At 37.6% G+C, this 11,247-nt stretch overlaps 2 protein-coding genes across 2 annotated transcripts; one reads left to right on the forward strand and one right to left on the reverse strand.

Moving 5' to 3' along the window:
- The first annotated feature begins 1,037 nt into the window (after positions 1-1,037).
- Positions 1,038-3,902, forward strand: LOC110161637 (tetraspanin-8-like). The gene is made up of 9 exons (XM_020926422.2): positions 1,038-1,198; positions 1,800-1,871; positions 1,958-2,074; positions 2,349-2,423; positions 2,495-2,590; positions 2,698-2,805; positions 2,874-2,906; positions 2,998-3,081; positions 3,242-3,902. The coding sequence occupies exons 1-9, from the start codon at positions 1,139-1,141 to the stop codon at positions 3,389-3,391; spliced, it is 795 nt and encodes a 264-aa protein (XP_020782081.1). The 5' UTR covers positions 1,038-1,138; the 3' UTR covers positions 3,392-3,902.
- Positions 3,903-3,991: 89 nt separating this feature from the next.
- On the reverse strand, positions 3,992-8,132 carry rab21 (RAB21, member RAS oncogene family). Its single transcript, XM_020926423.2, has 7 exons — positions 7,633-8,132; positions 5,999-6,058; positions 5,794-5,901; positions 5,656-5,719; positions 5,476-5,530; positions 5,313-5,401; positions 3,992-4,761 (listed from the first exon to the last, which is right to left on the reverse strand). The coding sequence occupies exons 1-7, from the start codon at positions 7,771-7,773 to the stop codon at positions 4,622-4,624; spliced, it is 657 nt and encodes a 218-aa protein (XP_020782082.1). The 5' UTR covers positions 7,774-8,132; the 3' UTR covers positions 3,992-4,621.
- Between the last annotated feature and the right edge of the window lie 3,115 nt (positions 8,133-11,247).

An 11,247-nucleotide genomic window follows, 5' to 3' on the forward strand; every position in this document is an offset into this window, starting at 1 on the left:
TAGGCAGCTACATGTTCGTAAATTAGCCTGCTACACTCCGGGATGCTGCTGATGCTGAGTGCTCCGGTCTGCAGATCCGTAGTGTCGGCTCCTATGCTTGTTCCCCGCCCTGCAGCATGTTTCCTGCAGCCGGGCCAAAGAGCAGACAGACGATCTGTACCTCTGTTCCACCTGGAGAAAATTGGTCCTCCTGCCGCCCAGGGCACTCACATCAGCAACGACAATAACGGTCCGACTCCGACCCCGAGCCCGCGGAGGAGGAGATGGAGCTGAGGAAGGGAGGCGTGGCACCTGCGTAGAGCTTGGTCCTACTTATTACAAAGAGTGCCCATATGTTCCGAGAGATATGCCTGTTGGTTGTGCCAAGTGACATAAACGGCCCATATATCCTTAAAAGCAACCACCAAAGGGCAAATTTTAGTAGATCAAAGAAAACATATTTATCTTGAACTTGAGCGCCCCCTGTTGTTGAAGCATAGCTCACGTGGTCCTACTCCGCAACTGCAGACTACTCAAGAAGTGGCTCAAACCTGACCTATATCCTTTGACAGTCACATTCGTGGGTGTTTTTTTTTTTTTTTTTTTTTTTTTTTTTTATATTCGTGGGTGGGTGAACGAATAATATGAATACATATAGCGTAGGTCTTTTCATTGTGCCTAAAACTCGAAGCTTCATCTAATGCTTGCGCGCTTCAATGTTGTGTTCATGATAGTTCTGGCAGGGTAAGATTTGAAACGAAATGAATTTCGAAACGAAATTTCGAAATTTTGGAAATGTAATTTTTCTGTTCCAGTAATCCAACGTACTTTGCATGTGGATGTATGACCATATATGGGTTTAGGCTGCTAAAACTTGTTTAAAATTAAGTTTAGGCTACAGTGTTTTAAAACCCATAACACTCATTGTTAGGTTCTAATATATTAATCTTAAAAAACAAAAACAAACAGACAAACAAACAAAAAATCTCGTTTCTCTTTTTTATCCTTTTCCTGTTTGTCTTATCACTTACTGGAAGCCCCGCCTCTGCCCCATAAAGCAGCTTCTGCTTGAAAGCGACATACTTTCTCGAGGACTCATTCGGCTACAAACCTCTCCTTAAGGCTCATATATTGGTGTTTTTAAGGTTACATCGCAAAAATGGGTGATATCAACACTTGCCTCAAACGTACATTCACCATTTTCAACATAATCTTCGCGGTAAGTCAAAATCTCTTTTTATTCGCGTCTCTCTTTAGCAATAGAAAGTGCGCAGTGAGATCGGCCACTGTCCTGGGTGGGGGTTTATGGAAAGTTAACTTTGTGAGAACTATACTGAACACCCCACTTTTTGTATACGCATCTTTTTACGTATTTTATCAACAGACAGCTTGGGATGTGTTAAATTTGTTTTTCTGTCTTTGGTCAGCCCTTGTTCAACTGTTAGCTATGTAATGGATATAGGTGTGGCCATACTTTTATTCTGCCTTTATAACAAAGGTCAGAGTGGGGCAACTTTTGGTTTTGTCTTATTGGAGGCGTTTCTAATATAGAAACATATTGAGCCTTTCTTAAAATAGAGTTTATTACAGTCGGGCTCATCACCTTGTTCGTACTGGAGTTGTACTTTCTCTTTTACCAAAACTAAAATACACATAATATTATTATTATGGAAGTTGTTACAACTAATTGCGCCAACAGTTTGCATTTTAGTACTTGTATTTTATTAGAAACAAATCCTACCCACAAATCAATTTTCACCTGCCATGATACTAGAATATTATTATGATGATCTCATATATTGGATTTGTGTTGTTGTCAGATTGTTGGAGGCCTCATCATCTTTCTTGCAATACTGGCCCAGATCCTGACCAGTATCCATGGAGCAGAGAATGTAAGCCCATAACACACACGGTGAAACTGCTACATATTAAAAATGGCACATATTTATATATGTTATGTATATGTATCTACCAACAGCTGGAAAACCGTACTTTCAGTCTGATCCTGATGTATGTGGTGGGTGCCATTACAATGGTGATTGCCATTCTGGGAGCCTACGGAGCCCACAAGGAGAAAACAGGGCCTCTGATCGCTGTGAGTATAACCCTAGCTAGCAGCATAACAAACACTATAGTGACAGATGATTTAGATTATAAAGTAAGAAATAGACACTTTCTCTTGCAGCGATTCTATCATAGTTAAGTTTTAGTTAGGTAAATGGTAAGGTTTGTATTCAGGATTGAGTATGTACTGTGTGGATGGTGGTGATAAAACACATATTTTACAGTTCACTGTACCATTTTGTCTCGATTATGATGTCAGCTACAATACCTCAATACTATTACTAATCATTTTTATTCCTGTCCAGTTCCTTGTCTGCATGGTGATTGGGAGTCTGATAATGCTTCGTTTTGGAATCAATACTGCATTTGCACGGCCACAGGTAATTGTTTATTTATTTGTAATAATAATAATAATAATTGTGACTTAAATTTGGTCTTTTTTTTATTTTAGCTGGAGCCTGTATTGCAAGAAACATTCCGCAGATTTCTGCCTTTGGACCAGGCCCAGAGTAAAGTGCAGGAGATGACTAATGACATGCAGAGTCAGGTAAAACTGTCCAATGAAACTGACTGTTAATTGGCATATCATGACTGCTAAAAATGGTTATATGTTCGTGAATGTCAAATTTGACAGTTTTGTGGTGTGTTTTATAGATCCAATGCTGCGGGCTCTTCAGCTATAAGGACTGGCGTGATAACATACCGGACACTTGCCTCTGCAACCAAGAGTATGAGGATAATTGCATGAATATTGGCTACAACGTAAGTCTTAAAACTCTTTGGCACAATAGTATGGTAGAATACTTCATTGATATATGTGTCTTCTGCAGGTTTTCACACCAAAAAAGTCAGTCTACAGCAGAGTAAGTAATCATCTTAACTTTGTTTAATTGTAAATTACTTGTACTACTACAACTTTTTTGAAAACATAAACATTTTTCTCCTTCCCTATAGCCCTGCTTCCCCATTCTGATGCACTATGTCCTATTGGTCGCTGATGTCCTGCTTGGTATTGTCTTTACCCTAGCCGCTCTTGCAGTGAGTATTGCTCAAATAAAAATGTCTTAATTTGTCTTGAAAATTGAGTATACACTTAACCATACTAATAATGGTAGAAAAAGTTTCAAAGGTAGTCATCTGTTTTTGACAAGAGGGTTACACAGACTCCTTATTTATAATACACTTTGTATGTGCTTAGATCCTGGGCCTGGGTTTGTCCTCTCTCATGATTCACCAGCTGAGACACCGCAACAGAGCCCCTATGGTGGCAAATCTACCTGCCATCTTCAGCCCACAGCCTCCAAAATATCAGGAGCTTCAGAACCCTCCCAGCTATCCAGGATATTAGCTTTGATCTTCACCAATGCCAGGCTCTTTTCTTGTACTTATAAACCTGAAAAACCGGTTTAGGGAAAAATGGCTCTGAATCTCTCCTATCTTACCTTTGTTTGATGGGCACAGCCAGGTCTTTCAGTTAGCTGTCTGTAAGTTTCTGCATTTGCACTGGGTTTTCATATTTCACATTACAATACTTACCAAAGGCTGCTCTCACTGATTTTCCAAAGGGACACCTTAAAATCTTTTGCCATTAGTGTTAATTAAAAGTGGGCGATTCAACTATTTTTGTGCCATTGCATACATTATTTTCTACTTTTATATTACTGCAGCATTTTCATTGTATACAGTACATCTTATACTTTCTAGGGGAAGGTGATTTGACTTTATTGGTACTGTAAAACTATTTCTAGTTGTTTGAGCCTGTACAAATTGGTATAGCAGAGGTAATTATTCAAAGGGATGTTATCTGTATTGTTCAGTTTCATGTAAATAAAGAGAACTTTTTTGTCATTGTCACTGTATTTGTATTGGATTTTTTGTGTTTGATATTTTGAACCAATTAAGCCTGTATAAATATTTGTCACAATAATAGAGGGATGAACACATGTCATTAAATAATAGCAGTTCAGTTTTTATTTTTTTTTTATTTTTTAAACAGCGTTTAACAGAAATTAAACATGCATTCATTACACACTTTAAACAAGAAAATTAGCTGTTTGTGTGTGTCTTGTCTTTCAGGCAGATAAATGGTGTCTCCTTCTCCCTATTTACTGCAGTTTAATTATTTTACACATTTTCACTTATGTTATCTGAAAAATTTTAACGGGTGCCAGTATGAATGTGGGAAATGCCAGTCCTAAAATTCTTTTGTTGATCAAAATGAATACTCACAAACTTCAAGTTAGCAAGGGCAGTTATGGCAAAACAATTATAGCCTCTATTCATACTTTTAAATACATTTGTCTTTAGTCATTAAAAACTTCACCTGCTCTAAAACAGATGTGGGAATCTGAACAAATACTGTCCACAGAGGTGTTTGATTTGTACCTCATTAATGTGGTTCTGAAGAAATGGCAGAAATCAACATAACTTACACATTTTATATTAGGGAACATGGAATAATGTAATTTAAATAAAAATCCCATGCTCCGTAGCAGCAGACGCTTCTTTTGAGTAGAACACCAGACAAAAAATCTGCTTTACATTGTGAGAGGCTAATATGAAAATATATGTAAAATATTTAGCCAGAAGAGCAGCAGCCTCCAGCGGGTGTGGCCTGTGGCTCGTCGTCAACGATCTGAACTCCTCGTCTGTTTGATGCCGACTGGCTGGCACCATTTCCCTTCAACCGCTCCTCTGCTTGAGCCGTTTCCATCATCCCTGAAAAGATAACGCAGTTATGAAACAACTATAAAAGTATAGGGCTAAGGATATATCAGCACTGCTATTGATACTGCTTATCAATATAATATTTAAGCTTTACTCTTATCTGTACTTTTAAAGCAAAGAATATTAATGTAAAAATAAATAAATAAGACAATATTACATTTTTTTTTTCCAAATTGTAATATGGAACTCTGTAGCTGCAAATTGTAAATATATTTAAATTACCATGCCTGGAATTTTTCATGGTATGGCATTAATCATATCTGCTTTGCATTTACTCAATTCCACCCGTTTTCATTACTGAAATATACATGTTAAAAAAAACATACAATTCTTAAGGCAAGTGTGCTCACAACTTCACAGATCTGACCTCTAACCTGGCCTGGTGGAGTCACATCAGTGTAAGCATGGAAACAGATATGCATAATGCCATAGTGTAGCACACTGTAGGCAAAGCAATGAGCAAATATTGCTCTGGAGACAGCCAAGTGGTGTAACCTCCAAACGAACAGTAATATAGTGCAATTTTAATAAGAGTTACTTACTTTTACAGAGATCCAAGAAGAGCTCCTCGATGCCTTTATTTAACTTGGCTGATGTGTGGTAGTGTTTGGCCCCCACTGACTCAGCATAACTACACGGACAAAACAGCAACTATTACACAGCACAGTTCACAAGCACATCATCAGGCTGTACTTTAGCCTGTACCTTTCAGCCTCCTCCACTGAAACATGTCTGTCTTTGTCCAAATCTATTTTGTTACCTGTAGAGGGAGAAACAAACAGAGAACAAAGTGGTTTTGATTAGTCAGGTCATCTTTGAATATGAAAAACAGATCCTAGTTAGGACATAAACAGTTGGTATTTAAAAAGTGAAATATATTCTTACCTACTATACACAAGCATATCTCATTCCCCAACATTTTCCTCAACTCTTTCACCCAATTTTTCACCTGAATGAACATAAAAAGTAAATGGAATTAGTTATCCATAAACTGATCACTAAACCATATAGTAGAAACCGTACTTTCTGAAAGGAGTCTTCGTCTGTGATATCGTACACTAGTATGGCTCCATTGGAGTCTCTGTAGTAGATGGGACCTAATGCATGGAAGCGCTCCTGACCTGCTGTGTCCTGTTTGAACCAGTACAGGTCATGTAAGCAAAGCACAGCTAAAGAACAGACACATTTCAGCTCAAATAAAACACTCACATACTAGTTTTTCACTTACCCAAATGGCCAGGTTAACTCTTTTTCCAGTGATGTTGAGTTTTTTTGTGAGAAAGGATGCCTGCAAGCAAAAAACAGGAACAACACTGTTACCTGTTCTGTCTTCAGGTGACTTATACAGTACAGGTCACCTCCAGCCAGCTTCAGGTACACACATACTAAGTTTTTGTTAATGAGGCAGTCAGCCATATTTGTGAGAGGAATTATTAATGAATATTTTGAATGCTACAATTACGTAACTGCACCAGATTAAAATGGAGCAGGATATCACTCAAGATCAATTTTGTACTGATTTAATTTTAATGTGGCACAGTTGTATAAAGGGGATTTTGCACACTTGTGACAAACAGCTGAAGATATTCATTCATTTGACAATTACATGAGATAAAGATAAAGATTAGATTTTAATATTAAATTCCATGTGACAATGACTAGACAAAATGCATGTTGATAAAGATCAAGTAGGATATTTTCAGACTTGACATCATCGCCACAAAAATGTAAAGAATGTCAATTTTGTCAGTCACAGTCGTTCTCCAGAACAAGCTCAAAGCTAAAACAAAACAGATTGCAGGCACCGGCTCAAGTTTGCAAGAGGCCTCTGACGCAAGTGACACACGCAGTGGTCCTCAGACGCTCACAAGCAGCTTGCCTGTCTCCCAAAAGCAGAGAAATGCTCCAAGGGGAGATGGGAAAATGCACTGAGGAGGTAAGAAATTCAACTTTTGACTGGAGTAAACCATGCAAAACAGTGCCATCCACATCATAGATTACTATGTTATAATGTTGTTTCCTCAATAAAAAAAACATGCCTGGAGTTGTATTTGCTTCCTTCACGCATGTTTCACACACAGACCTTGCATAGCTTTTTCTCAAACTAAAAACATCTTGTGATTTCACGTGGTAATACAAGACGTGCTCCACTATAGGACCTTTAAATGTATATATTTCCATGGAAATAAACTGGTGACAAAGGTGACAAACACGTCACTCCCTCCATCAGAAAAGTTACATAGGGCACCTTTAAATAAATACCAACTATTAGTCTAGTATTAAAGTTGTCCTGGTTCATATCTACTTTACATCCACCTGTATGTAATCAAGAATGATTTTAGTTTGGGTTTATTTTTGGGTTTAAGTCAATTTTTGTGCCATTTCAAATTTGTTTTAGTGATAAAGGAAAACAGATATTTTAAAAAGTAGATTTACTGTGTAACGTTTATGGTATAAATGGCCAATTGAATTAAAACATACTGATTTTTATCTCTAGAACGATTTTTGGACCTCATAAACACAAGAGCTGACCGTCTCAGCTCAAGGTAAGGTCCAACCAATAAATAAAGGTTTAGATCTAAGACATGGCTGAAACAACTGACAAACACATGCATACAGTAACCTCTCTCTGATCTTAATGGCTTGTTTACTTCTAGCATTATAATCTCCGAGTGGACGGGAGTGTCTTATATTTCAATCAGAGAAAGTAGATTTTGTAACAACACCGCTTTCACTCGGTCAACAAAGCACAGATGACAGCAACAGAACACCCATACTCCTGCACTTTATTTGTTTAACATGTATAAAGAGTAGTTGTCCTGTCCAAAGATACAAGACCACTGACTGTTTCACGTCTCTTACCTGTAGAGTTGTAATGTGTTTGTCGTTGAATTTGTTTTCGCAATATCGCAGCACCAGAGACGTCTTGCCCACACAGCCTTCCCCGAGCAACACCACCTTAAAAGAGTAGGTTTTTCCACCACCAGCCCCACTGGCCGCCATCACAGGAAAAATATTTACAAAAATACAAAAAAGAAAACACTTCCGATGCTAACTAGCTATTATAGATGCTATCCCTGTCGGAACTGAACTCCTGCGCAGCTTACATTGGCTTCCGACTTCACAAAAACAACTAGAAATTGTTTGAATGCCGAGTCGACAACATGAGGGAATCTAAAATATATTAATGCAAATCTATACGTATAAAAAATAGTATGTAACCGCGACGTAATTCCCTATTTATTAGTGAAAATACCTGCTTTTTCGCACAACTAATGGCGTCTATCAGAGCTAATCAAAGTTAGCCGCTAGCCACCAAAGATCGTCTATGTCTGTACTGATGTTTCACACTAACGGTTAGTAGAATCCACAGAGCGCAGTCAAAAGGCGACAGCAGAGTGACACCTTGTTTTTTTTTTACAGAGCGTTGGGTCACATGACAAAAGAGTGGGCGTGTCTGTCCAGGCCATAGACCCTATATATACAGCCTATGGTCACTGCTCTCTGCCGCTGCTGCTGGGGGTGATTTTGGCATCAGGTACATTGGTGGAAGTTTACAACCAGTCTTTAATTTATAGTAAATTTAAAGGTGCATTTTGTAACTTTTCAGATGGAGGGTCCGTCACCTGCTTGTCTCTGTGGAACTATTCTTGCTTTTTTATAGAATATTCCACAGTATAGATTAAACCTATGTGTAGGGTGACCAGACGTCTCTATTTACCTGGAACAGTCCTAGTTTTGAGCCCTGTGTCCCTTGTCCCCGCAGATTTATCCAAACCAGTGATTTGTCTCAGTTTTATACGGGAAATGTCCCAGGTGTCCCTATTTTTACCAATCTGATACCTGCCAAGAGTAAAGAGTGGAATAAATTGTCATTGTGTACAATATAGAAAAGCTGCTTTAAAATGACCAAAAACACAAAGAAAATGTGACTACACTGACTCACATGTTAGTCAGAACAGTTTTCCTTAATCCTTCCTTAATCATTTCAGAATTTTATTATTACCAACCGCCAGTGCCAGTTTTTGGTTTTGAAAATCTGGTCACCCTAGGTTAAACCAACTGACATAAGGGAAACAAGCAGGTTACAGCACTATGATCTATCTATCTATCTATGGAGAGTCGCCCCGATTCACAGAAAGAAATATTGTATGTTTGAGCAACAGAAACACCCGTAATGAACTAGAAAAGTTGCGCAGTGCACGTTTAAGTATTAGATATAGGTTATAATAAACGTACTTCTCTTTTCGTGGGGTATCATGAAAGATTACGCTCCCATGCCCAGATTCTGAAATTCCCACAGGACGCCTGCCCTCCCCTCTCATCACTCATGTCTGTAGGCATGGTTTAAGCATGGATTTTTGGGTTTAGTGTGCCTAAATTTGATCTTAATTTCATGGCTTGATTTGTTTATTTGTTGTAGCATAATGACATGTTTCTTTATTTCAATAATGTAGGTTACAAAGTAACAATGTCATTTCCCGTATATGCAGTTCTGATGTTCATCCAGCAGGGAGCAGCGTAGACCAAGCCGCTGGAAAAAAGTATGTCACGTAGAATATTACAGTCAATGTTGCATTTATTTATTATTATTATTTTCATTTAGACACTAAACATAAAATATAAGAACACATACCGATATTGCAAAGCATCCGTTTCTCTAAAGAAGTCTTGATTTTAAACTACAATGACACTAGTGCGAGTTTTTATCTTATCACGTCTTTCTTATCAGAACAATTTTGATTATGTCTCAAACTATGGCCTTATGCCAAGTTTCATTATAACTAGTTTCTCCATCTCCTTCAATCAATGTGCGCTATGGAAATTTTTGAGAGGGGGTGTTATTGCTCTGCTTGGAATGTTCCACAATACTATATCCTGCACTTATTTAATTACAGACTCTTTCAGTGCAAAAATATCCCAGTGGTACTGACAGATGACATCTGACCTGTAACTTAGACTTGTTGCCCAAATGAAGATAGATTTGTTTAATGTCATACTGTAGAACATTCCAAACAAAGCAATAACATCTTCATGAAGACAACCGGGTAGTGGACTCTCTAAAAAGTTACAAGATGCGAAACTGGACTAAACCATGGCTAAATTAGGTCTAAAAGAGGATGAACAAAACAGAGAACACAATTTTGAAAACAGAAACAGGCCGTGTGCCACCAGTGTACCATAGTTTGAGAAACACAGGCATAGGACATAGGCATACCAGCTGCAGCCTTCAGTATTTTTGGGGTCATGAGACCAAATGGGTTGTCTAACATTTCAAAACATTTAAAAACCTTGGAACACAAATCACATGGCTCCCAAACATGTCTGTTTTAACAATAAATAAAGTTCACAATTGAATACACCTACCAAACTATTCACTCAACTCTGTTGGTAACCCAAACAATGCAAACAAACATGACTAAACCACATAAAATTGTATTTTCACTTTTCTTTCATCAACAGCATTTCTTTTTACTACTTGAAAACAAGTTTAAACAGAATGTTCAGAGAACTGAGAGTATTTCCCTACAAAGTGTTTATTTTCAGCCATGTTTTAATAATTTTAATGAATAGCACCAATTACTGTGCATAATTATGTGGTTGGTGTAGCATAAATGCAGCATGAATCTGAGCTACCATTCAACATGTGACTAAATAAATATTGGACAGACTTCACAAAGGTCTTCAAAACTCAACTTTAGAAAGAACATGAGTTAATTAAATTAGTGACTTCTTTCCTCCTCACTCAAAGGTGCATCATCAATTGTTTAAACCATGCAACATCTCCACTCCTCCCTTTCACCCTTGCATCACAAAGACAGATTCACTAAAGTAGTTCTACTGGAAAGTTTAACTCATTACACATATAAGTGCGCCTAGCAATTAATAATGTACATGACATCACTTACCACATTGACATATTACATAATAATTCATAATTTTCAATCTAGTCTATGAATATAATTGTCATATCAGTAATCAGCTGGCCATATCAGTAAATAGCTAATTCAACTGTGCACTGACAGTTGTATATCTCATGTGTGAAGATCAAGTGTGTTGGATCAGTGAATATTTGTTATAATCAGGATTTTGAACAAAAATGACTCACACCAGTCTCACAACAAACAATGCAATCATTCAGTGAGTCACAACATTCCTCTACGTAAGACATAATTTGTGGCTAATATTTTATGCTACAAATATTACTTACTACATTTGGGACTTATTTTCAATCAAAAAGGATAAAAGGAACACAAAGGCATGGACTACTGTCATCTTATTGAGTTTGTTTTTATTGTCTTTTTAAGTGCTGATCACAAGTAAAGTGCAGCCAATAAATTGTCACACACAGCGGACAGTGAGACAGTTGAAACATCAACACATTTAATCTACTTGGCAGCTTTACATTTTAGTTTCAGCTGTCAACATGAAATGCTCAGTACTTTTTTTTTTTGTGCTATTCTGATCAGGCTGCAC

Source organism: Boleophthalmus pectinirostris, unplaced genomic scaffold, assembly GCF_026225935.1.
Source record: "Boleophthalmus pectinirostris isolate CB_2022bp ecotype Guang Dong unplaced genomic scaffold, ASM2622593v1 HiC_scaffold_40, whole genome shotgun sequence".
NCBI lineage: Eukaryota > Metazoa > Chordata > Actinopteri > Gobiiformes > Gobiidae > Boleophthalmus > Boleophthalmus pectinirostris.

Coding starts and splice junctions, on each gene's coding strand:
- LOC110161637 (XM_020926422.2), top strand. CDS start 1,139: ATGGGTGATATCAACACTTGCCTCAAACGTACATTCACCATTTTCAAC. Junction 2,806..2,873: donor GCATGAATATTGGCTACAAC/GTAAGTCTTAAA, acceptor TGTCTTCTGCAG/GTTTTCACACCAAAAAAGTC. Junction 2,907..2,997: donor AAAAGTCAGTCTACAGCAGA/GTAAGTAATCAT, acceptor CCTTCCCTATAG/CCCTGCTTCCCCATTCTGAT.
- rab21 (XM_020926423.2), bottom strand. CDS start 7,773: ATGGCGGCCAGTGGGGCTGGTGGTGGAAAAACCTACTCTTTTAAGGTG. Junction 6,059..7,632: donor AACACATTACAACTCTACAG/GTAAGAGACGTG, acceptor TTTTGCTTGCAG/GCATCCTTTCTCACAAAAAA. Junction 5,902..5,998: donor GAGTTAACCTGGCCATTTGG/GTAAGTGAAAAA, acceptor TGGTTCAAACAG/GACACAGCAGGTCAGGAGCG.